Here is a 26,581-nt window from a genome sequence, read left to right as displayed (position 1 = left end):
GCTTGAGCATTGGAATTGTATAAAACATAAAATGGAATCTTCTCTCAATTTTCTTTGGAAGTGCTGCTAAAAAAAACCCTAGGGCATGAGCACAATTGTCTAAACTAGTAAAATATAACAAAAAAGGGCAAGAAAACGCCAGGCTTGCTGATTTTTTTTAGAAAAAAAAAAATCTACAACAATATGGTACAATCAAACATTTCATGCTAGACTGAAAAGAGTTATTAAAAAGTACAATTGGTATTGGAAAAAAACAAGCCCTGCTGCCTATTTTTCCAATGCTTTAATATTACCAATGCTTTAATATTAATAATAACATTATCATAGGATGTAATTTTCCCTGTCTTTCTGAGAATTACATTTAACTCAATGTACATGAAGGAACTATACATGTTACTGGGTTCACACACAGTATATTTGAGGCTGTATTTGTGAGGCTGTATAGCAACCAAAACCAGGAGTGGATTGAAAACACAGAAAGGATCTGTTCACATAATGTTGTAATTGAGTGGATGGCCGCCATTTAATGGCAAATTTTTGCTGTTATTTTAAAACAACAGCTGTTATATTGAAATAATGGCAGTTATTTACCGTTATATGACGGCCATCCACTCAATTTCAACATTGTGTGAACAGAGCCTTTCTGTGTTTTCAATCCACTCCTGGTTTTGGTTGCTATGAGGACCTGACTTGAGGACCAAATACAGCCTGAAATATACGTAGTGTGAACCCAGCCTACCAGAAAGAAAACAAATAGCTTTTTGATTATTGTTTATCATGAGCGTAATGTTATGTTTCAAAAACTACTACTTTACATAATAATACAGTCATAGTCTATGTTCCCACAATGTAAAAAAAAGGACAACTAACTAGAGATGAGCAAAACAGCTGAAAATTCGTTCTGCGAGGTTCGCAAATTTTGGGTCGGATTTGAAAATATTCATAAATCAAACACAAGAGAATTGCATTAAAACAGCCAAACTGAATGCACTATAAATAAGGCAAGGCAACCTGCATTACAGCAACAGATAGCTGCTAATAGTAGCTTTAGAGGTTTCTTGTATCACATTTAGAGGACATCATCCTCTGTGATATACACCCCTTCAGGAACCTTTCCTTTAGCTTGAAACCACTCAAGAAACTACAAGAGCAATAAATACGTCACACATCAAGTACCCTAATAGAAACCATTGTGCAAACTGTAAGTAAACCCTCTTGATATCTTAAAAACCCCAAAAAGCTACTGTCCAGTTCCCATGTGTGCCTTAATAAAATGGACACGGATGATAAGATTCCTTGGCACAAGTGCCAGGGTTAAAACCTCCTCTTTGGGAACCATAGTCATGGTGATGTGTGTCTGGATAATCCTGTTCTTGGGGCATAGTTTGCACATTGTACTTTGGTGAGGAATTAAACTGGTGTGGATACTATATGCTATGCTGGAAATGTTTTGGCATGGGCACTAAATTTTAAGATGGGGGGAGTTTTATCAAAGGGGTGTAGAACTGACTCAGTTGCTCCTAGCAACCTGCCTGAAAAATAGATTACTTAAGGTGAGGGATTACATTATTGGGGACTTTATTTTTATGGAGACTGCCACGTGCCAATCATCAAGGGGTGCACTCCATATGCTGACGCATAGAAATGGTGCATGGGTTTAGACCCAAACCTCAACCCACTTTCTGCTCACAGATGATGGAATGGTCTTTTCAAACCAACAAGACGGAAGAACTGCCACACCACTGATCTCAGTGGGCAGTTCTTTTGAGCAGGCACACTAGTAGCCTCTTCTGGACTGCCGCTGCTGTCACCTTGTGGTACCCATTGAGTGCCAGTGACTTGCTGATGTCTTTTGACTGATGTTGTTTTCTACCCCTTTTCCCTCCTGACCCAGAATCCTTGGATGGGACCAGACACTGGGTCGCTGGTAGAGATTAGAGATAAGCGAACTTTTCAAAAGTTCGGTCCGACCGGACTTTCAAATTTTTTCGGAAAGTTCGGTTTGACAGAATTTCGGATTTCTTTGGATTTCACAGTTTGAAGCATCTATATGATATGGGGGTAGGGTATTTGGTTGAATTTAGGGATCTACATGTCAGTAACATCATTATCTTTTCGATATCTCAAAGTCAATTTTTTTTAGACTTCAATATTCACCATTACAGGGTCTATGCAGGAAAATCACCATTACAGGGTCTATGCAGGAAAATCACCATTACAGGGTCTATGCAGGAAAAAGGTCACAAATGCAGTGAAGGAGCAGCAGTAGTCACTGGAGGCAAGTGGAGGTCCAGCAATAGTCATTAAAGGCCAGTACAGGAGCAGCAGTAGTTAACATGGAGGCCAGGCAGGAGCAGCAGTAGCCAACATGGAGGACAGGCAGGAGCAACAGTAGCAAACATGGAGGCCAGGCAGGAGCAACAGTAGCAAACATGGAGGCCAGGCAGGAGCAGCAGTAGCCAACATAGAGGCCAGGCAAGAGCAACAGTAGTCAACATGGAGGGCAGGCAGGATCAGCAGTATCCAATATGGAGGCTAGGCAGGAGCAGCAGTAGTCAACATGGAGGGCAGGCAGGATCAGCAGTAGCCAACATGGAGGCCAGGCAGGAGCAGCAGTAGCCAACATGGAGGACAGGCAGGAGCAACAGTAGCCAACATGGAGGCCAGGCAGGAGCAGCAGTAGCCAACATGGAAGCCAGGCAAGAGCAACAGTAGTCAACATGGAGGGCAGGCAGGATCAGAGTATCCAACATGGAGGCTAGGCAGGAGCAACAGTAGTCTACATGGAGGGCAGGCTGGATCAGCAGTAGCCAACATTTAGGCCAGGCAGGAGCATAAGTAGCCAACATGGAGGACAGGCAGGAACAACAGTAGCCAACATGGAGAACAGGCAGGAGCAACAGTAATCAACATGGAGGGCAAGCAGGATCAGCAGTAGCCAACATGGAGGCCAGAAAGGAGCAGCAGTAGCCATCATGGAGGACAGGCAGGAGCAACAGTAGCCAACATGAAGGCCAGGCAGGAGCAGCAGTAGTCAACATGGATGCCAGTTAAATCTCAGCAGTAGTTAACATGGAGGCAAGGGCAGGCACAGCAGTAATCAACCTGGATGCCAGTTAAGGCCCAGAGGTAGCCAACAAGGAGGCCAGGCAGGAGAAGCAGTAGAAAACATGGAGGCCAGGCAGGAGCAGCAGTAGTCAACATGGATGCCAGTTAATTCCCAGCCCAGTTAAGGCCCAGAAGTAGCCAACAAGGAGGCCAGGCAGGAGCAGCAGTAGCCAACATGGAGGCCAGGCAGGAGCAACAGTAGTCAACATGGAGGGAAGGCAGGATTAGCAGTAGCCAACATGGAGTCCAGGCAGGAGCAGCAGTAGCCATCATGGAGGACAGGAAGGAGCAACCGAAGTCAACATGGAGGGCAGGCATGATCAGCAGTAGCCAACATTGAGGCCAGTCAGGAGCAGCAGTAGCCAAAATGGAGGCCAAGCAGGAGCAGCAGGAGCCAACATGGAGGCCAGGCAGGAGCAGCAGTAGTCAACATGGATGCCAGTTAAGTCCCAGCAGTAGTCAACATGGAGGCAAGGGCAGGCACAGCAGTAGTCAACCAGGATGCCATTTAAGGCCCAGCAGTAGCCAACAAGGAGGCAAGGGCAGGCACACCAGTAGTCAACCTAGATGCCAGTTAAGGGCCAGCAGTAGCTAACATGGAGGCAAGGGCAGGCACACCAGTAGTCAACATGGATGCCAGTTAAGGCCCAGCAGTAGCCAACAAGGAGGCAAGGGCAGGCACACCAGTAGTCAACCTAGATGGCAGTTAAGGCCCAGCAGTAGCCAGCAAGGAGGCAAGGGCAGGCACACCATTAGTTAACATGGATGCCAGTTAAGGCCTAGCAGTAGCCAACAAGGAGGCAAGGGCAGGCACACCAGTAGTCAACCTAGATGCCAGTTAAGGCCCAGCAGTAGCCAACATGGAGGCAAGGGCAGGCACAGCAGTAGTCAACCTGGATGCAAGTTAAGGCCCTGCACCAGGTATTTTTGTCCATCAGCATAAGACGGATGTGATATACACACTATCAGAAGGGTCCAAGTATAAAAATTGTCTATATGTACAGCACTTTTTTAAAGAATTTTATGCTATACACCTGCACCAGGTATTTTTGTCTCTCAGGATAAGACGGATATGATATACACACTATCAGAAGTATAGGACTTGTATATCTGTACTGCACGTTTTGGTTTCTTGCACCCTTTGCTGCCCTATGCCTAATCTATCTATCTTTCGTCCTCTCTATATTTCTCTCTTAATCACTAGATGTTTCTTCTCTCCGCTTTCCTAATCTTTCCTTTCCCACAATATCTCCTCAGTAGTCTGTAGTACACAACAACAGCAGCTTGCTTCCTCTCACTCTCTCTAGTAGAGATGAGCGAACCGGTTCGGCTGATATGGGATACGGTTCGGATTTTTCCAAAATTTTTGGAAGTCCGCTCCGAATTTATTTATTTTTCTTGCTTTCTAAAATGCTTGCCGCCATTTTAGAAAGCAGGAAGTGTTCTGGGCAGGAAAAGTGCTTTCCCATGATGCCCGGAACACATCCAATCAGCAGGGATGTTGCACTAGCCCACCCCCTGTGGGACGTTGGTATTGCTTTAAGAGGAGCGGTCACATGACCGCACGACGCAGTCTGCAGAGAGAGAGGAAGGAGACTGTTAGCAGTGCACAGAGCTCATCAGTGACAAAACGCTGCTGCTGTACTGAGAAGATATTGTACAAAAGAAAAGACAAAAAGATTATTAGGAAAGCGGAGAGGAGAAACATATAGTGATCGAGACAGAAAAATAGGTAGATAGATTAGGCATAGGAGAGCAAAGGGTGCACAGAACACAAATGTGCTATACAGATATACAAGTACTATAGTTGGACACATACGTGTTTTCCTCAGACACAAATATATACCTCTTGCATGTGTGTAGAATAAAACTCTAAAAAAAAGTGCTATACAAATATACAAGTACTATAGTTGGACACTTGCAAGAGTGTAGTGGAGAGACTGCTCCTTCACTGCATTTGTGACCTTTTTCCTGCATAGACCCTGCAATGGTGAATATTGAAGTCTAAAAAAAAAATTTGACTTTGAGATATTGAAAATATAATGATGTTACTGACATGTAGAGCCCTAAATTCAACCAAATATACTACCCCCCTTTCATATGGATGCTTTAAACTATCAAATCTGAAAAAATCTGAAATTCGGTCGAACCATACTTTTCAAAAAAATCTGCAAGTCCGGTCGGAATGAACTTTTGAAAAGTTCACTCATCTCTAGTCGCTGGCACAGACACAGTTTCATTCTTTTGATGAATGTCATTTCATGATGAGGATGTCATTTATGGACATGGATCCCATGTGAGGTCTGTGACATCATCATCTTCATAATCTGACACAAACTTGTCCTCTCCCAAGCTTTCTTACTCCATAGCCATTTAGTACCATCCTGTACTTTGGCCAGAAGCTGCCCCTGTCTGGCTCTCCTGACTGCTCTATGGTGTGTCAACTACGGCTGTCTCAACACTTCCTCTCAGGAAATTCCATAAAAAGATCCTCCACATCCACTGTCTCAGGGAATCTACTAGGTTTACCAGGAGCTCTCTTGCTAAAGGCACTGTCGATTGCAATTGGCTTTCAGACACCCAATCACCACTCACCACTCAATCAACAATCACCACTCACCACTTAGTATAATATACAAACAATGAACCAGCTGCCAGTCACCTGTTATGCACACCCAGTGACTTGCTATAATGCAGAACCAGCACCCATTTTATTTACAGTATATACTGGACACTAGTTGCACAGCTCTCAGAAAAATCTACCCACAATTAACCCACAATCCACCAACAATGCACCCACAATCCACCCTCCTCTTCTGTCCTTATTTCTCTGTTCTTCTCTATCTGTTATCCTCTCTCTGCTCTAACTGCCTTTTGCTGCAACAGCAACCTACTCTCCACCACACACACAGAACGCTCGCCTCCTAGAAGCCAATCACCTTATATAGAGGGTGCTAGTATGGTGCTGACATCACAGAGGGGCATGCAGGGGATTATAGATAATCCCTTGCTCCCACCCAGTGACAGTACTGTAAGCAAAAATGTGAAGCCGCCATGTAAAAAAAAATTGGAACAAATTGCTGTGAATTCGCTTCGCTGATTGAAGCGATTTGACAGCCCAATTCCAAACGAATCTGATTTGATCAGATTTGCTTCGCTTATCTCTACTAATAACGGCCATTGTTGCAAAACAACAGCCATTATTAATGACCCTAATCATTAATAACAACTGTTGTTTTTGCCTTTATTTTTACATTGTAGGAACAGGCAAAATCGTATCAATTTGAGAAACCTAACTTCATTTTAACATCAATGAGTAACATTCACTAAAAGAGCAGAGCATTTCATATAATGTGCACTTTTAACTCTTGCCGGCGGGTAGGTTTATCCTTCACCTAAAGTTCAATGTGCATGATATTTCTAATTTAGCACGAACATAGAAAATGCTTTAATGTTGTTGACCTTGGTGGGTGACTGTGAGGAAGATGGTGTATTACAGAGACTTTTACATTACAAGGTTGGATATATTAAACCTTTGCTTTCATTGCTTTTCCTACATTACTTGGCTTGGCTTGGCTTGGCTTGGCTTGGTCTGTCTAATGGAGCCATTTGTCATTATAAAACAAAATAATTATTCAACTAACTTCCTCCCCAAGATGTTTATAGCTGAAGGTGCTTGGGGTATGCAGATTACATTGTACATGAACTGTGTAATAGACCTTTTTATTATTATTATTCCTAATCCAAAATGGAAAAAAAAAAACCTTTGGCCATACTTTCCATCAAAGCCTTTCAGACTAGCATATAAATTTTCATTATCTTAATATTTGTCACTATTGTGATATCTAGGAAGAATATACATAGATATCCACAAAACTAATAGATCATTAATTACAAAAGGATTTTATTCAAAAATGTTAAAACTCTCAAAATATAAAAACTAGTTGGACAAGTTCTTAAAGTTGTTCTAAAAAAATTCAAGTTTACAGATATGATCCAATGTGTCACCCAGATTAGCATTAGAATAAACTTCATTTCATAGTAGTGACAATCTATTCAGTCTCCTTCCCCTAGTTCTGAGCTGCTGCTTTTTGTTGAAGAAAAAAAAAAAAAGGTTAGCTTTTCTTTACATCTTCCTTCCTTCCAAAACGGCTGATGAGAACAAGTCTCTATCTGCAACTCTTTAATACTGGGAGGATTGATCACAATGAGCTTATTAGCAACTTGACCTCAGATTAACTCTCCTAGCATTATAAAGAAGCTACAAAGTTTCAGATAAAGCCTGCCAGGGACTTGTTTATAACAGCTGTCTTGGAAGAGAGGGGAGGGGGCTCACACAGTTTTTTGTGTCTTCAGCAGAAGGCAGTGGCTCAGAACTGGGGGAAAGAGACTAAGATAATAGATGATAAATGATAAATATTTGACTTTAGTAGGAATTTTTAGCTTAGTTGACATGTGTTCCAAATATACAAGGAATTTGTTTGGTTTGCTGTGGTTCAAGAAGAGAACAATCATGCATCTGCAGATCTGTCACACGATAACCAGAGAGACACATGCAGGAGTATGATCACTGATGTAGAAACTGATCAGAAATGTCTCCAATCGAAGGTCGAATAGAGGAAGACAATGCCAGGGGCCCTTTGAGCAATTTCACCAACCCTGGTTTTAAGGAAGAAAAAGAAGAACTTTGAACATCATCTTTGCAGCATGGACTGGAAAAATGCTTCACATGACTTTGGCAATTCTGTAGTTGACTCAGAGGCTCTCAGCGGCAGCATACCAAAAGCTGCACGTAGCTTGTTCTTCTTATAGACGCTTCTGAAATTATTGCTATTTTACGGTGTTCGCTCAGAGGAAAACAAAACACATTTTGTAAAATAATAAGAGGGCTTCCAAGTTCCCTAAGGCTTGTGTCTAGAGATAAATTTTAAAGCCACTATATAGATTCCTTCATTTGCATATTTTGTATCCTGCTTCATTTTAATTGTAGATTAAGAACAGATAACCATCTGGTTAAATATCCTTGTTTTCTGTCCTTCATTTACCTCAGCGGTTATAAAACAAAGTAATGTGTCATTGAATTTGTCACCATTACATCTACAAACTGGCAATTTCTGCTTTATTGCTATCTTGCAGTAGTATACAAAAGCAAAGACAATGTCAAGGACCCCTCATAGAGAAGGAGCCTGTGCATGAGACCTCCTCTACACTATAATGTACAAGTTGAGTATACAGATTGGGCTTGTTCTCTCGAATCCAGCCCTTTTGTCCTTACTAGAGATGACCGAACCGGGTTCGGGTTCGAGTCGATCCGAACCCGAACGTTCGGCATTTGATTAGCAGTGGCTGCTGAACTTGGATAAAGCTCTAAGGTTGTCTGGAAAACGTGGATACAGCCAATGACTATATCCATGTTTTCCAGATAGCCTTAGGGCTTTATCCAAGTTCAGCAGCCACCGCTAATCAAATTCCGAAAGTTCAGGTTCGTATCGACTTGAGCATGCTCGAGGTTCGCTCACCTCTAGTCCTTACCCTCATACTCGTACGGAGCGTGAAGTTACCCAGAAGACTTGACATCATTAAGTGTGAAAATAAGGCCTTAAAGGAGAAGTCCGGTGAAAATTTTTAATAAAGTATTGTATTGCCCCCAAAAAGTTATACAAACCCCCAATATACACTTATTATGGGAAATGCTTAAGGTGCAATTCTTTCTATTGTCTTGTTTATGGCTTAGCAGAATATTAATCGCTGTTTGCAATAATGGGTGTACCAGGTTTCTCTCTGGATTTTAGTGTTTTAGTACTGTGAAGTGCACTATTCCTTCTGATCAAAATACAGATAACCAAGAGGAGCTCTTTTTTTGCCCCCCTTTCTTGCTGAAACCCTAGGTTGTAACTCCGACCTTGCTGTTGCTGTCTTTCCTTTTGCTCACTTATCACTTTGCAAAGCCAGTGCATCAATAATACCCTTCTCACCCTCCCACATGTTACGTGTTGTTAAGAAATTGTTGTGAAAAAGCACTACAGCAAGAGCATTGTGTCACTTTTGTGTACAGTCTAATCACAAATTGAAGTCCACCAGTAATTTTAAAAAGCATTAAAATCTATTAGTTCACTGTGTTTTAAATGGTTAGTTACCACTGGGTAACATCCATTTACCTTCAGCCATACACTTTGCCATAATTTTGACATTGGCTTTGCCTTTAAAGGGGAACTCCAGAGAGAAAAAAAAATCAAGTCTTACAGAATTTATCAGCTTCTGTATGTCCTGCAGGGAGAAGTGTATTAATTCCAGTGCTTTCTGCTGCCACCTCTGTCCATTTCAAGAACTGTCCTGAGCTGTAACAATTCACCACAGAAAACCTCTCCTGCTCTGGACAGTTCCTGCCATAAACAGAGGTGGCAGAAAAGAATACCATGTCAGACTGGAAAGAATACACCACTTCCTGCAGTACATAAAGCAGCTGATAAGTAGTGAAGACTGGATGTTTTAAATAATTTAAATAATTTACAAAAATATATAAAAACAAAATACAACAGTAAAACAGGTATAAAATGTGGCCGTATTTTGGAACTAGGCAAGTGCCATGGAACTTTGTCAGTATGTGCATGAATTGTAAAAAAACAAACAAACATATATATAAGTGTATGGTATTTTTTTTAACAGATCGCTGTATCTCCATAGACTTGTTTTGCTTTTATTTAACTTTATTTTATAGCCTTAGAGAGGGTTATATGGGGCTTTTAGGTCTCTTAGACAGTGTTCTGCATGAGTTTTGTAGTTAGTGCCAAACTGAATTATTTAAAAAGTTTGCTGATCTCTTGTCTGAAAATACAAGACTATTAGTGTAACAAGAAGAATTACAGTATAATAGCATAGGCAATGTGACTTATAAGTAAATACAATCCTGTTCAATGAATAGCGGCCGCAGAAAACTGACACGTCAGTTTTCTACGGGGCTGCTAGGGATCCCGGCCATAGTGTATACTGTGTGTATACACTCCGGCCGGGATTCCCTCAACCTGCAACACTATGTAACAAGTGTTTTCTGTGGAACTTACGTAGTGTGAACATAGCTGAATGCCCCAAAACTCTTTGAGATATTTGCAAGCAAGTGTTCCTTGTAAACTCAGTTTTATCTGGTTTGGTCAGTGGGAATCAATAGTTAACAGTGTATAAATAAAATGACAGAGGAATATACAAAGAAATAAAATGTATTATATTCATACATTCCCGACAATGCAGGATGGATGTATTACCATAAAGCAGGTGTGTTCTTGGAAGATGTGTATTCTTTTGAAATGCTAAGCCTTAAGATGTTTACTTATGAGCGCACAAATCATCTTAATAGACTTTCCCGCAAAACGAGGGAGCCATGATTCTAAGCTACCATCTGTGAGTTCATAATGAGTTCATTAAATAGCACATTATAAATGGCCATACATGTTTAGGAATTACACAGCCATTTATATTACAGCCCAATGAATGGCCCAATGAATGGCCCATGACACTATGGCTCAGGTTTCTCTCTAATTCTTTTTTAAAGGCACAGCAACTAACAGATCTGGAGCAGAAGTTATCAGTGGCGAAGAGAGAAATGGAAGCAGCCTCATTGGATAATGTAAGCACTTATTTTTATGGTGTACACTTGGTGAATATTTATAGCATAAACTAATATAGTCATATTTCTTATTGTTCATTTCGGGTTTTCATCTATTACATAGTTAAAGAGTTAACAAGAAAAAGTTGCATAAAGTCCAAGCTATAATCTTACGTGTTAATTAAGAGGAAGGCAATTGTAATAGGAAAACAGTTCCTTCCTGACACCATATAAAGCCTTAACGCCTAGACAACTAAGGACGATTTTAAATAAAAGCAACTGACCAGATTTTTTTTTTTTTTCAGGAATCTCAACTAAAAGCTTTGAAGGAAACAGTCCAGCTATGCCTATCTTCAGTGTTACACAATCAACCCCCCACTGTAAGCGTCATCTCATCACAGCCAAGAGAGCGGCCGACGTCTGTGAGAGAGACTGTAGAGACGCCTATCACAGAGGTACTCATTAGCCATTTCAAAGAGTCTTGAAAATACACAATACATACTGTTCTTCAAGTCTCAACACAGCACTTACCAGACATATTGAGTTGTTTCAGCATTTCCTGTGTTTAGTAGAATGTAGCTGAGCTCTTCCTATTACTGGTACATAACATACATACTGGTAAAATATATTTGTATATACAATAAAAGTAAAATTATACTGACAATTAGTAGAGACAAGCTTCTTGTTTAGGAAATATATTAGTTAGAAGGAACAAATAATGCTAAAAAAAGGTCATCCCTGGAGGACCCAGCACATGCATATATAATATGTACCGTCTATTAGTATCAATTATAAGTAGCTACCGTAGTCTACGGAAGATCAAGTGAGTCCAGCCAAGACACTCACTAAAAACTAAGGTCTTTCCTGTTAAGCACTTAAAGGGGTCTTTCTTGACTAGGCTATTGATAGCCAGTGTTGGACTAGGGTACCTTGGGCCCACCAGGGAATACTTTACTTTAGGGGCCCACCCTGCATACACCAGATATACCCAGCGTCAAACCTTTCACATTACTATAGCGACTTTGCACAGTGCTATGTATGTGACCGCAATGCTCGCTCACTGTTAGTAACTGGAGAGACCCTCTATGACAGGGATTGGGAACCTTCGGCCTTTCAGCTGTTGTTAAACTACCATTCCTGTCATGCCTGGACAGCCGAAGGCTGTTGTAGTGTATAGGAGCTGTCCAGGCATGATTGGAGTTGTAGTTTTGCAACTGCTGGGGGGTTTGAAGGTTCTCCATGACTGCTCTATGCAAACAGCACAGTCGTCCACTTAAGTTTCTTGAAAGGTGAAGTCCCATGAAACTAACTGGGGGATTATATGTCATCCTGTAGCTGCTAAACAGGGATGCAGACCTCCTGCTTAGGGGCCCACCAATGGGTAGGGCACACCGGAGGATTCCCCTGCTCCCCTGTGGGCCAGTCCGAGCCTGTTGACCTTTCCTTAGAAAATATAACCTACCATATTTTCCGGCGTATAAGGCAACTGGCCATATAAGACAACCTCTGACTTTTAAGAAGATTGTCAAGGGGTTGCCTTATATGCTGGAAAATGTTAACCCCTGCCTAATCACAGCCCTGCTGCAGTCAGGCAGGGGTTACCATCAGCTAAATGAAAAAACAAAACTCACTTTGGGCCTGTTCCCAACCTCCACACGTCTCCTGGCCCGTTCCCGGCGCAGGCAATGTGACGTACACTGACTGCGCCAGGGATTCCCGAAGCTATCCTGAGCAGCCAAGCGTTTCATCAGAAGAGCTTGGAGACGCTCGGCTGCCGGGGGAGCTTCGGAAGAATGACAGAGGCTTTGGGCACTTCTGGAAACTTTGGGTATCTGGCGTATAAGACAACTTTCGACTTCTAAGAAAATTTTTCTGGGTTGAAAAGTTGTCTTATCCACTGGAAAATACGGTATATAAATTGTTAGGAGTCCAATTTGTGGCACTCCCGATAGATAGATAGATAGATAGATAAGCACGATTATCCACGGCACTCCAATTAAGTGAAAAAACTCCAAATTTATTAAAAGAAAGAGGATTACATAATGCAACACAATAGGACACGACGTTTCGGCGGTACACCCGCCATTTTCGGGTGTGCCGCCGAAACGTCATATCCTGCTGTGTTGCATTATGTAATCCACTTTCTTTGAAAAATTTTGAGTTTTTTCACTTAATTGGAGTGCCGTGGATCATCATGCTTATCTACAATGAAGGTTCGTGGTCTGGACTACGTTCACTGGCACTCATTCGTATTTTCTGTAGTGCTACTCGCTATCCTACTTTAGATAGATAGTTAGACAGACAGACAGACAGACAGAAGATAGATAGATAGATAGATAGATAGATAGATAGATAGATAGATAAGATCCTATTTCTTTACAGAATTATTTCCTGATTAAGAAATGTTTTTTGGATTTAGCAGGTACCTCAGATGAACTACGAGAGAAGTTACTTATTTCCTGCAGGCTCATAAACATATTTACACCGCGGGTTACCAATTTATTCAGTTTTTTCATCATGGATTTCTTTTTATTTTTTAAACATATTGGCAGAAGTCGTCTCAGTGGAAGATGGCTTATAAATTTCATGTCGTTTGATAAGCAAAAAGTGAATCATAAGAGACCATACTTGACACTTTTCACATACATATTGTACTTTCAGAGTACAATATTACTAATAAAGCCTGATATGTATCCTTATTTGAAAAATTTCATATGAATTACAGTAGTTTTTAGTTTAAATGTGTTGGCATTTTACAATAATAGTTAAATTAATCAAGAAAGTTAACATTGAAAAAGTTTTATTATGAAAAATTCACATTCAGACCATTGAACATGAAATTCTGTGGGCCACAGTACCATATTTTGATGTTTATAGAGGATAAGGTAATGACTTACTGATGTATACCCATTTATTTACTCCTGTAGGGTGCGTTCACACCTACAGGATCTGCAGCAGAAAATCAGCTGCAGATCCTGTAGGTGTGAACGCACCATAAGGCTGGGTTCACACGCTGTAACTGTGCGGCTGTATTTTTTATGCGGCTGTAAATGTGCGGGTGAAACTCCGGCCGTGGGAAAAAATAGACATGCGGCTCAAAACATACGGTCATTTACTTTGAAATCTGGTTCAACTAAAAATAACAAATAAAATGTTAAGAAAGTGATGCAAACACCTCTGGATGCATCTGGGAAAGCAGGGAACACAGTTTACATGAATCGCTATTACCGGGGTTTGCGATCCTCTGCACTATAGCCGATGTCTCTCATGGTTAATATATTGAATTAATAAAACACATTTTCTGTCTAATAAAGTCCCTTTTATTGTTCAATAATTAAATGTAAACGATTCCATCATTTTGCAATTAAATATACTGTTAAAATAAATATATATATATAAATAAATGTATATTTATATATATATATTTATTTTTTGACAGTATATTGAATTGCACAATGATGGATTCGTTAGAATTAAATTATTGAACAAAGAAACTGTATTTATTTAAACGAAAATGTGTTTTCTTAATTAAATATTAATTAGTACAGGAAGCTCTATAAGCCGGTAATTCATATTCCCGGCAATAGAGCATTCTGTACTAATCATCACTTTACTTTACTCAAAACATCAAATGTTTCTTCTAATTATGTTGTGACAATAACATTATTAGAAGAAACATTTAGAATTAAATGTGCGCTCAGGTGATTGGCTGTTCGGCTGAGCGCACATATAATAAGCCGGTCCGCAGTACAGTGACTTCATTGTTCTGCGGACCAGCGAAGAGGACACATCGGGGTGAGTATAGAGCTCTCCACACCCCCTCCCCAGCACTGCACCCCTCCCAGCAAGGAAGGGGGGGGCAGTTAACCCCTTCCTTGCTGGGATGGGTGCAGTCTGACATCAGTCTGGCCCCCCGGGGGTTAAGGGGGATGCAATACATCCTCCCTTAACCCCTTGGGGGTCAGACTGTAAGCAGCGATCTGTAAAGATGCTGCATACTGTAAGGAGCACAACACCGCTCACAATGATGGGTGTTGTGCTCCTGTTTGTGTTTTTTTTGTGTGTTTCTCCCTTTTTGTTTTTCAGATATCGGTATTCTGGGGATTACGTCGGATTCCATGGACTACGTCGCTGACCAGCGGTTGTTCTTTGAATTTTTTAAATAAAATGGTCAATGAGGGGTGTGGGGGTGTTTTTATTTGAATAAAAAAAAATTTAAACTTGTGTCTTGTCTTTATTTCTTTACTTTTTAGACTTAGTAGTGGAAGCCGTCTAATAGACGGAATCCATTACTAAGTTGGGGCCTAGTGTTAGCCGGTATAAAATGGCTAACACTAACCCCCCATTATTACCCCAGTACCCAATGCCACCAGGGGTACTGGGAAGAGCCGGGTGCCAGTGGTCCCGGAGCGTCAAAATTGGCGCTCCTGGACCGGGCGGCAGCAGGCTGGTAATATTTAGGCTGGGGAGGGCCTAAAACAATGGCTCTTCCCACCCTGGTGTTACCAGGCTGCTGTCGTTTGGTTTTTAACCCGGCTGGTTATAAAAATAAGGGGGACCCTATGCGTTTTTTTTAAATTATTTATTTATTTAAAAAAAAAAATAACGCATAGGGTCCCCCTTATTTTTATAACCAGCCGGGTTAAAAACCAAACGACAGCAGCCTGGTAACACCAGGGTGGGAAGAGCCATTGTTTTAGGCCCTCCCCAGCCTAAATATTACCAGCCTGCTGCCGCCCGGTCCTGGAGCGCCAATTTTGACGCTCCGGGACCACTGGCACCCGGCTCTTCCCAGTACCCCTGGTGGCATTGGGTACTGGGGTAATAATGGGGGGTTAGTGTTAGCCATTTTATACCGGCTAACACTAGGCCCCAACTTAGTAATGGATTCCGTCTATTAGACGGCTTCCACTACTAAGTCTAAAAAGTAAAGAAATAAAGACAAGACACAAGTTTAAAATTTTTTTATTCAAATAAAAACACCCCCACACCCCTCATTGACCATTTTATTTAAAAAATTCAAAGAACAACCGCTGGTCATCGACGTAGTCCATGGAATCCGACGTAATCCCCAGGATACCGATATCTGAAAAACAAAAAGGGAGAAACACACAAAAAAAACACAAACAGGAGCACAACACCCATCATTGTGAGTGGTGTTGTGCTCCTTACAGTATGCAGCATCTTTACAGATCGCTGCTTACAGTCTGACCCCCAAGGGGTTAAGGGTGGATGTATTGCATCCCCCTTAACCCCCGGGGGGCCAGACTGATGTCAGACTGCACCCATCCCAGCAAGGAAGGGGTTAACTGCCCCCCCTTCCTTGCTGGGAGGGGTGCAGTGCTGGGGAGGGGGTGGGGAGAGCTCTATACTCACCCCGATGTGTCCTCTTCGCTGGTCCGCAGCACAATGAAGTGACTGTACTGCGGACCGGCTTATTATATGTGCGCTCAGCCGAACAGCCAATCAGCTGAGCGCACATATAATTCTAAATGTTTCTTCTAATAATGTTATTGTCATAACATAATTAGAAGAAACATTTGATGTTTTCATTAAAGTAAAGTGATGATTAGTACAGAATGCTCTATTGCCGGCATATGAATTCACGGCTTATAGAGCTTCCTGTACTAATTAATATTTAATGAATAAAACGCATTTTCTTGGAAATAAATTCAGTTTCGTTGGTCAATAATTTAATTCTAACGAATCCATCATTGTGCAATTCAATATACTGTCAAAAAATAAATATATAGATAAATATACATTTATTTATATATCTATTTTTTTTAACAGTATATTTAATTGCAAAATGATGGATTCGTTAGAAATAAATTATTGATCAATGAAAGTGTCTTGATTACAAATAAAATGTCTTTGATTAATTTAATATATTAACTATTTGAGGCATCGGCATTCGGCATCATTGCCGGCTATTTTTGAAGTACTCTGTACGGACCGCCTGTCAATCCACGGCCGCATGTCCAGCCGCAAACAATGGTCTTGTTCATTTTTTACGGGTCCGTTTACGATAGGGCCGTAGATTCAGAGATAGTGTGCACTGTGCAGCCGCATATCCTATACTTCCCAGCATACACACGAACCATCAAAAATACCGCCGCACAATTACAGCCGCACATACAGCCGCACTCTTACTACGTGTGAACCGAGCCTAAGGGTACGTTCACACATACCGGATCCGCAGAGGATTTCTCGCTGTGAATTCGCAGCGAGACTTCATGCGGATCCCTGCCCAGTAAACTCTATGAGCAGACAAACTTGCAGCAGGATGCACATCCCACTGAAAGTTTGTTCACTGCCCCCCCCCCATTAACCCCGGCCGCTGGAGCGTATACTTCATCTTCTCCCCGCTCCGACTTGCTTCGGGGATTCTCGGCATGTCCCGCTTAGCCAATCAGTGCACTGCCCTGCTGCAGCACACTGATTGGCTAAGCGGGACGTGAAGGCACCGGGAGCCCCGATGCAAGCCGGAGCGGGGACCAGGTGAAGTACAGGCTCCGGCAGCGGGGCGGTAAAAAGGACGGGCTGCTGACAAACTCGCAGCGGGATGTGCATAGAGTTTACTGGGCAGGGATCTGCAGCGGATCTCTCTGCAAATTTACAGTGAGAAATCTGCTGCGGATCCGGTACGTGTAAACGAACCCTAATGTATACCTGTACTTTCCAAAGAGTTTTTTAAGCCTGCATAGTTTTCCTATCTTAAAGGGGTATTCTGCTGAAATATAACTTTTTATATGTTGCTGCCCATGGTGAGACTAATAATTAATTACTCACTTGTTATTATCTATTCAGTCTCCTATCTGCAAGTTTTTAGAAACTTTGTAACTTTGTGCTGGGAGGGTAAATCCCAGTGAGTTCTTCAGCAACTTGACCACTGAGTAACGCTCCCATCATTACAAAGAAGCTACAAGGTTGCACATAAAGCCTTCCAGGGACTTTACATTAGCCATCTTAGAAGGGAGAGGGGAGGAAGGGGTTCAGAGCAGAAAGGGAGAGAAAAGCTCGCTTAGAGATTTCTGTGTCTTCAGCAGAAAGCAGCAACTCAGAACTGGGAGAAGGGGAATGAATAGATAATAACAAGTATGGAAGGAATTGTTATTCTCACTATTGGCAGTAACATATGAAAACTTATGTTTGAGCGGAATACCTCTATAACAATTCCCCTTAATTCTTTATTCAGAACAGCACACTCTTCTTTCTTCTGCCTTGTCATGACATAAAGCTGGAAACACATTGGGGGAGATTTATTAAACTGGTGTAACGTAAAATTGTCTTAGTTGCCCCTAGCAACCAATCAGATTCCATTTTTCAATCCTCACAGATTCTTTGGAAAATGAAAGGTGGAATCTTATTGGTTGCTAAATCTCCTTACTTGTTTGATAAATCTCCCGGCTTGTTTATGAGCATGGTTGTCATATGTCATGTGTCTTACACAGAGTCAGGAAACATTATTGCATCTTTACCTCTTGACTTGATTTGTTTTTACTCTGCAGCAATCATGTTGAACTATAGCTTTTTTGTTTTCTGACAATGTGTTTTTTAGACATCTTGACATCACAATGTACAATATAGGTAAGCAAACAGAAAAGAGAACATACATTCTGCTTGTAGTAAAAAAAAAAAAAAAAAAAAAAAAAGTTCCTTCAGAGATTAAATAGAACAGGTTGTAGGGTTTTCCAATCTTCTGTGGTCAGGATATCATGCACTAGACCTCAGCATTTACTGTTAAAATGATGCGACTTTGTGAGATAAACAACATCAAATTTTGTCTCCGTTTAGAAGTTTTATCATAGATGTGCACTATTCTTTTATTTCTAATTGAGGAAAATATTATAATATTCTGTTGCCCACATAGGACTGTAGAGTCTCTATGTCTTTGGTCTTTTAATGTAAGAACAAAACCACAATATTGGTAACAACATAGATCAGACTCCTACAGATGCATCAATTGCAATACAATACATGCATACCGTAGCGTGCTATTCCTCTTCACCTCCTCCCCCACCTATGACGCGCCGCTTACTGACTCTCATCATCCCCGCCTCAGTATCGCCTCTTATGTTAATACGGCAGGTCCTACATCCTGGCGTGATGACAGGGCGGCCGGGACGTAAACAGGAGGCAGGGCTGTGTGGCATACTGTAGGAGCTGCTGTATTAACATAAGAGGCGGTACTGAGGCGGGGATGATGAGAGTCAGCGAGCCGCGCGTCAGGGGCGGGGAAGGAGGTGAAGAGGAATAGCACGCTCCAGGCACGCCTCCTGTGCTTCACCACGGCTCATTTGCATATTTGTTTGGCGGGGAAATTGACAGTGACCGGGCATTAAAAAGAAAAATGCTCCACATGAGCATAATCTACATGTCAGCACCAACAGATTAGTATGTATATTGCAGTATTAGAGGTTTGATGGTACATCAACTATCAGCACTCATCTATTTGCTGGGTGCTGATTGGTAACAGAGCCCCACCCCGACCACCCAACTGCGAAACGACTAATGCCCCAGTCATTACTGACAGCAACACCTAAGGGGTTAAATTACAGAATTGGCATTATTGCTTATATCTGCAGTGGAAAAAGGTTTTCATCTAAGTATTACGGCCATAAGTCCTACTGCTAATCACTAAACTCTGCTGGCCTCAGGGAAAATTGTTAGGGGGTTAAGTATCTATTTTAAATGAATTCCTATTAACCTGAATTGAATGGATAAAATCATATAATCTGCTTCTAAAATATTTGTCTTGTCATCCTTAAAATGCCAGTATAACTAGGGGCCATTGCAGTTTGTTCTTGTATTTATCCTTGCAATTGATTTTGAGCTATTAAACCAGCACAATTCTTTCCTATGCCCTCGTGCTTCAGTTGTTCTATCACAGTGAAAATTCATTTTTGGAACAGAATTTGCAGAGCAACAAGACATGGTGTCCCAAATGGCACTCACTAACCTGACCAGAGCTGGTTTGGCTAACTTTTGTTTCTTAGGGAATAAGTGAGTTGGCAGGTTGTAAGGTACCTCTAGTCAGTAGAGCTGATGGCTCTGCTTCAGATGACAATAGTTTCTCACTTAACCTGCAAAAAAGAAAGGAAGAAATAACAGTCTCACAGTATACTGAGCATTTTATTAGAAAGAAGATAAACATACCAGTAGTTATATCTAGTTGGCACGGAGAGCTGCCAGTGAATGCTATATGCTATAGAAAACATTGTAAGGGCTTTCAAGGGCCAGTAATATTTTGGTATCAGTAGGACCTGTACATTCTTTTAATGTAAAGTTTTAGTTAAGTAAACTTTAGGCCATGCTCACACTATGTATTTTTTTTTATTAAGCAACGGCCAATTCCAATTAAAAAGGAGTGATGTTAACCCAGTTCCGGCCAGGTTGAAGATCTCAGACAGTGGCCGTTTTGTGACGACTGTGTCACAGTACAGCCACTGTCTTGCCATGTGTGAACATGGCCATAAAGGGTTTTTTTGGTTTAGAGAAATAATTAAAATTACCATGTTAGTGCATTTCTTTGTATTTCATTATTAAAGACGAGACTAGTTACAAACAGTTTATCTTGCTTTGGAGAAACCAGCAAACCTATACATTCCATAAACATCGACTTTGATGCCAGTAGGTAGATTTGGGAGATTTATCAAAGGGTGTAAAATTTAGACTGGTGCAAACTGCCTGCAGAAGCCAATCACAGCGCCTTTCCTTTCAGCACTGCCTAAAGCTGAGTTGTGATTGGTTGCTGTTGCCAGTTTGCACCAGTCTAAATTTTACACCCTTTGATAAATCTCCCCCAATGTGTTCTTGTGAAGCACAGCAAAATTGAGGGCATTCTGTCACTTGCTAGGGTCTAGCTAAGAAAAGCAATATCTGAAATGGACAACCTCTTTAAATGAAAGAAACACAGAGACAACTACTTTAAAAAAAATAAGCTTGACAATCGGCTAATCAGGTCTTGCACCGTAACAATAAGGCATCCATATTTCTGTAAACACTTTTTTTTTTTACATGTCATCCATATTTTTTTTAAGAAAATACAGATGCCAAATAGGTTACAATTCATAAAAAATAGCAGAGCCTATTGATTTTTTGGAGAGGATCCGTAAAAATATCTCGGTCTACACTAGGACATACTGTATGCTTTTTTTTCAGCATTGGTTTGTGTCCTGGTAATCTATTGATCGTGTGAATCTAATTGTGAATCTAATCATGTAAATAGCCCAATAGACAACAATGTGCACTAACTTGAATGCGGGAATATGGATCCGTAGATTACGGACGTGTGAATAAAGCCTAAGGCTTTTATCACTGGGCAAGATGAAGTTAACCACACAGTGTCTTCAACTATATGGATTTTATTATATTGAATGGATATCTTGGGTCTGCCAGCCTCGGCATGTGGGTGAGGGGACTATGCTCCCCTAGAGATTCTTTGTTGCAGCTCTCTATCACACAGTTACTGTCTATGCGAATATAGTTATATAGATTTCTTTATTGAGGTGTCAATTTAGATAGTGATTGTCATGCACATAGATTTGATACACAGTTTCTGACCACATTTCACACATTTTTGCTATACACTAGAATTCTCACTCTCTGTTTATTGGTTTGTTTTTATCATTTCCGTGCTGCTTAGCTACTGCACATAAACTTTACAACATGGCAAATTTATCCATTTTTCATGGAAATAAAATGTATAATCTGTGTAACATTAACTTTAAAATTGCCACATACATTTCTCTCCCAAGTCTTCTCTCTAATGTTTTCAATTAATTTTGACTTTATTGTTTTGGATGGTAGAACAATTGAAGCTTAACTTCTTCCTGACACATCAATTTTTGACAGCAGCTTTTTTTTTTATCTCTGCCATTCAAAAGCCTTCAATTTTTTATGTATCTATCTTGTTTGTTGTAGGATGACAAATTCTTCAAAGACACCAATTCGGGCAGTCAAATTGTGCCATGATTAGTTTTTGTATAAAGGCTGCCATCTCAATCTTTCAGCACCCTGTGATCACATTGCAGGGGTAGATTAGGGATGATAGGGTAACAGATTGCCCTACCTGTCTATCAGCTTACATGTTGTCTTTATGATAGTAGTTAAATGACTCATTAGTTATCTTGAATTTCAGCTACTGATGGTGGGTGCCATGTTTTGTAAACAGGCTGTGCCTGCCATGTATAGAGTGGGCTCAGCACTATACTTCCCACTTCAACATTGGGGAGGGTTAAACAGGTTTTCTATCTAGAAAACTATTGATGGAAAATCCCCAGGAAATGATAATCACAACATAAGCAAGAAGTCTGGTCAAATATAAGCTGCTTTTTTTTTTTTATTGCAACCACTTTGGCCACCAGTGCCTTTCAAGCTTTATTTCACCCACCCACCTGCCCACCTTTATGAATGGCGGCATGTAGTCCACTGAATCAATATTTACGTAGAGGGGAGGGTGAACCCTGAACAATCTCTGGAATGAGCTAAGAGAAGAGCATGTTAAGCCTATCTCTCCTTGCTCTGTGCCACATGACCAAGACAGATTTACAATGTACATCTATAGGACTGTCTCAGTTGCATGCACAGAAAGCAGAAATAGAAGCACTAAGTGGGAGATTTTTCAAACTGGTGTAAATTAGAATAAAATTCCACTTTTTATCCCTTAGAGAGACTAAAAATTAAAGGTGGAATCTGATTGGCTGGTAGGGGCTGCTAAGAAAATTCTACTTTACACCAGTTTGAAAAATCTCCCCCTTAGTCATGCACTTCTCTACCAATTCCCTCTAATGATCGGTGAGGATCTAAACACTCAGACCTGATTGATCTAAACTTTTGACATTTCTCGAGGACGCATACGTTTTTTTTTTATAGTGACAAGTACTGTATACTTTAAGCACCATATCTTAGTCCCTTAAATCAAGAAAAAGTATTTAAAAAGTCACTAAAAGGTATTAAAAATATATATTCTGGGGAAAAAGGTATGCATCCTGTTATGCCTAGGGCTGGGCCTGACTCAGTGGTGCATGATAAAGGGATTAAAAAGCTTCCAAGAAATAATCTATGTGTCATGTACTGCCCCTCAGGCTCTGTCATGTCACTGTCCCCTCAGGCAATGAACTAGGCATAAACAAGCTAGGAAAAAAAATGTGAAGTATATATCATAAGTGACTGATCATTTAAAAACACAAGTAAAACAACCTCAAAATTAGTGAACAGTTATTTTAGGCTTAGCAATAATTGCTGGACAGTTGCTCCTGGTAACTGGATGAATCAAAATGGGAACAGATGCACATACTGTAGCTTTGCTTCTGTACAAAGAAAAACAAAATAATAATATTATTGTAATTTCTTTAAATGAACATTCTTCTATGCATGTTTTATGGTCTACAAACTTTTAGAAACCATTAATAAATGAATCACTAAATAAATTTAGTCCTCAGTTTACAGATGTTACGGCCTAAAGGGCAATAAAGTAATAAATTCTATTTTTTCCATCTACTTGTTAATAAGCAAATTATCAGTGCTATGCTTCAAATCCTGCTTTGCAATTTCCGTTGATATTATCTTGTCTCTTGTTTTTCAGTGGCAACGACTATAGATAAATCCCAGGTTTATTTATTTATTCATTCATGTATTCTACGTATCAATATAATTAAATGTCTGGAGGGTCTTTGGAGATAGTTAAGACTATATATATAATCCCAAACAAATGTTTAAGCAGCACCAGTAATGCAATATGAGAGTCAGAGTGCTTGTCTTAACTGACCGGACCTAGGTCCGTAATAGGATATCCAGAAAAAACGTAGGGGAGACAGCACATCCAAAAGAAGTCTTCACTTTAATCACACCAGTGCAACGCTTCGGCTATACCAGCAGCCTTTCTCAAGCAGTGATACAAAATACTCTCAAGTGCCCAGTATAAATACATGTGTGCATAATCAATGTTACTCAATCAATCAAGTACTTTACAAACGTAAATAGAATAAAAAATGGATATCCAAACACATCTAGTGTAATATACATAAGGTCCAATGGATCAATGTGAGAACATGTGCAAAAGATGATCAGTGATTATACGTGTCCTAAGTGCAGTGTACATGTAAGTCATGTCTCTGACATTAATGAGGCATGAAAGAATGTGTGTCATACAAGTGTAGGTAATTAAAACAAAGGTAAACAATCAATCAGGTAATACATACATGACGCCGATGTCTGAGAACCCACAGGGAGGATGACGGGTCTGGAGGCGCCCGCGGCGCCCGCTGATGACGTCACACGATGCACACGCTCAGGAGACGCCGCCAATCCAGTCACATGACCGGCACCAATGTCACATGACGGCTGCGCTCCAAATCGCATGCGCAGCGCAACAACCAGCGAGCAGGGGGGCAGGCCTATCCAGAATCTTCATCATCTAAGATGCCGCCATGATGGGAAAGGGCATGGAAAGGTCCTAGAGTATATTGGATGAACATATATAAGACTAAAGGTTAATTGGAATAAAAGAGGATATATGGGCAAGGATAATGGGCTGAAAACACAAAGTGGTACCGATATGCCTAGTATGTATGTTAATACACACAATATACTGTTTCCCTAACCATAGAACATATATATAGAATAAGTGTTGAGGATGGACCTATAGTACGTGGGAGGCTTGGCAGGGCCAAAGAGTGCCTGATTAGTATACCTACATAGCGTCATGGGGACCCCAGGTTATGAGTAAGGGAGCCAACCCTGGGCATATAGACATGTCACAGTGCTGAATAAGCACAGCGAACATCAATGTCCAGGGTACCAACTTCAGAATACCACACAACGTGCATGTGTCCTGGGTCGGTAATATGGCTCAACAATCCTTAGTGAACCCCAGCGTCGCCCATCCAGCAGGCCCACCTCCAAAATACCGTACTCTCGACCCCAACACATAGGCCGAGCCCGAGTGAGATACCAGAAATTAATGGAGTACCAGAAAGTTAGGGAAAAGTAGGTCATTTATTAAAGGTATATATGTTCACCCATATATCCAGACATGGACCATACTAGAGCCCCAAATCATGAAAAATTGGAAACAACTTGGCACTAGAAAATAATAAGGCGTCATAAAAAAACATATATAGCAGGAGCAAATTCCATGTGTGAATTCTGGCACATGTGTGCAGTAGCTTCAGATTGAGAAAAAGTCCATAATCATCCTGAAATAATTCTTTCAGTCTGTAAAAATGCAAGAGAAAGGACAAGTTATAAGCATAATACAATGATGAATATAATGAGTGTAAACAAGTATAATATTACTCTTACGATAACAAAGGCCTATGAAAAAAAATAATAAAATAATTTTTTATGTTGTAAGCATAAGAGATGTAGACGAGTAGAGTATAATGTATCGAGTGCACACTACCAACCGTGGATGCACAGGAGATATAGCCACTAGGAAACTCAGTAAAGATGTCAGAAATAAAAAGCAGAAAGAAGAAGAAAAAGAAGATAGTCTTAGCAACCAGTGGCTGGGCCTAATTTGAAATCAATACTTATACCATTGGGCTTCAGACTGTCTAGTTTATGAATCCATTCCAGTTCACATTTTTTGAGTCTCATCACTCGGTCTCCACCTCTGCAGAGTTTAGGTATATGATCAACAATAGCGAACCTCAGGTCTTTTTCTGTGTGATTATGTTCCAGAAAGTGCTTAGGCACACCGAAGTTCGCAGTTCTGGGTACGAATTGTGGACTTATGTTGGTTAAGGCGAATTCTACATTGTCCTGTGATTTCGCCCACATACAACATATTACATGGGCACTGTAAAACATATACAATGAAGTCGCTTCTACAAGTAAGAAAATGTTTAATAGGGTAATGTTGACCCGTTTTGGGATGTACAAATGTACTCCCTTTCATCATTTGGTTGCAGTGGCTGCAGCCAAGACATGGAAAGCAACCCTTCTTGGGTGTACCAAGATGGGTTTGTGTAGTCAGTGAATTGACTTTAGGTCCCAAATCAGCATGGACCAGTCTGTCCCTGAGGTTCCGGGGCCGTCGGTAGGCCATGATAGGTGGGGTAGACAATTCTGGAATGTGTGGAAAAGCTCTGGATAGTGTGACCCATTCCCGACGAATGATTCTGGCAACCCTGTTGCTCTGAGACCCATATGTACTGACAAATGCTATTCTAGGAGCTTTGTTTGTGGTATTCTTAGGTCTGAGTAGATCAATCCTGTTAAGTGGGTCAACTTTGTCTCTTTGTTGACTAATGTTACGTGTTGTTTCCAATTTTTCATGATATGGGGCTCTAGTATGGTCCATGTCTGGATATATGGGTGAACATATATACCTTTAATAAATGACCCACTTTTCCCTACCCTTCTGGTACTCCATTAATTTCTGGTATATCACTCGGGCTCGGCCTATGTGTTGGGGTTGAGAGTACAGTATTTTAAAGGTGGGCCTGTGCCGGATGGGCGACGCTGGGGTTCACTGAGGATGGTTGAGCCATATTACCGACCCAGGACACATGCACGTTGTGTGGTGTTCTGAAGTTGGTACCCTGGACATTGATGGTCGCTGTGCTTATTCAGCACTGTGACATGTCTATATGCCCAGGGTTGGCTCCCTTACTCATAACCCGGGGTCCCCATGACCCTATGTAGGTATACTAATAAGGTACTCTTTGGCCCTGCCAAGCCTCCCACATACTATAGGTCCATCCTCAACACTTATTCAATATATATGTTTTATGGTTAGGGAAACAGTATATTGTGTGTATTAATATACATACTAGTCATATCGGTACCACTTTGTGTTTTCAGCCCATTATCCTTGCCCATATGTCCTCTTTTATTCCAGTTAACCTTTAGTCTTATATATGT

The 26,581-nt window shown here is 40.9% G+C and overlaps 1 protein-coding gene across 1 annotated transcript in view; it reads left to right on the top strand.

Moving 5' to 3' along the window:
- LOC138789625 (leucine zipper protein 2-like) overlaps window positions 1-26,581 on the top strand; it is a 198,855-nt gene that overhangs the window by 118,384 nt on the left and 53,890 nt on the right. Inside the window, exons 6-7 of the mRNA XM_069968364.1 lie at window positions 10,655-10,729; window positions 11,014-11,163. Of these exons, the coding sequence (XP_069824465.1) occupies window positions 10,655-10,729; window positions 11,014-11,163 (225 nt within the window). The remainder of the gene's footprint in view (window positions 1-10,654; window positions 10,730-11,013; window positions 11,164-26,581) is intronic.

Source organism: Dendropsophus ebraccatus, chromosome 4 (assembly GCF_027789765.1).
Source record: "Dendropsophus ebraccatus isolate aDenEbr1 chromosome 4, aDenEbr1.pat, whole genome shotgun sequence".
NCBI classification, from domain to species: domain Eukaryota; kingdom Metazoa; phylum Chordata; class Amphibia; order Anura; family Hylidae; genus Dendropsophus; species Dendropsophus ebraccatus.
This window is presented reverse-complemented; position numbering and strand designations above follow the sequence as displayed.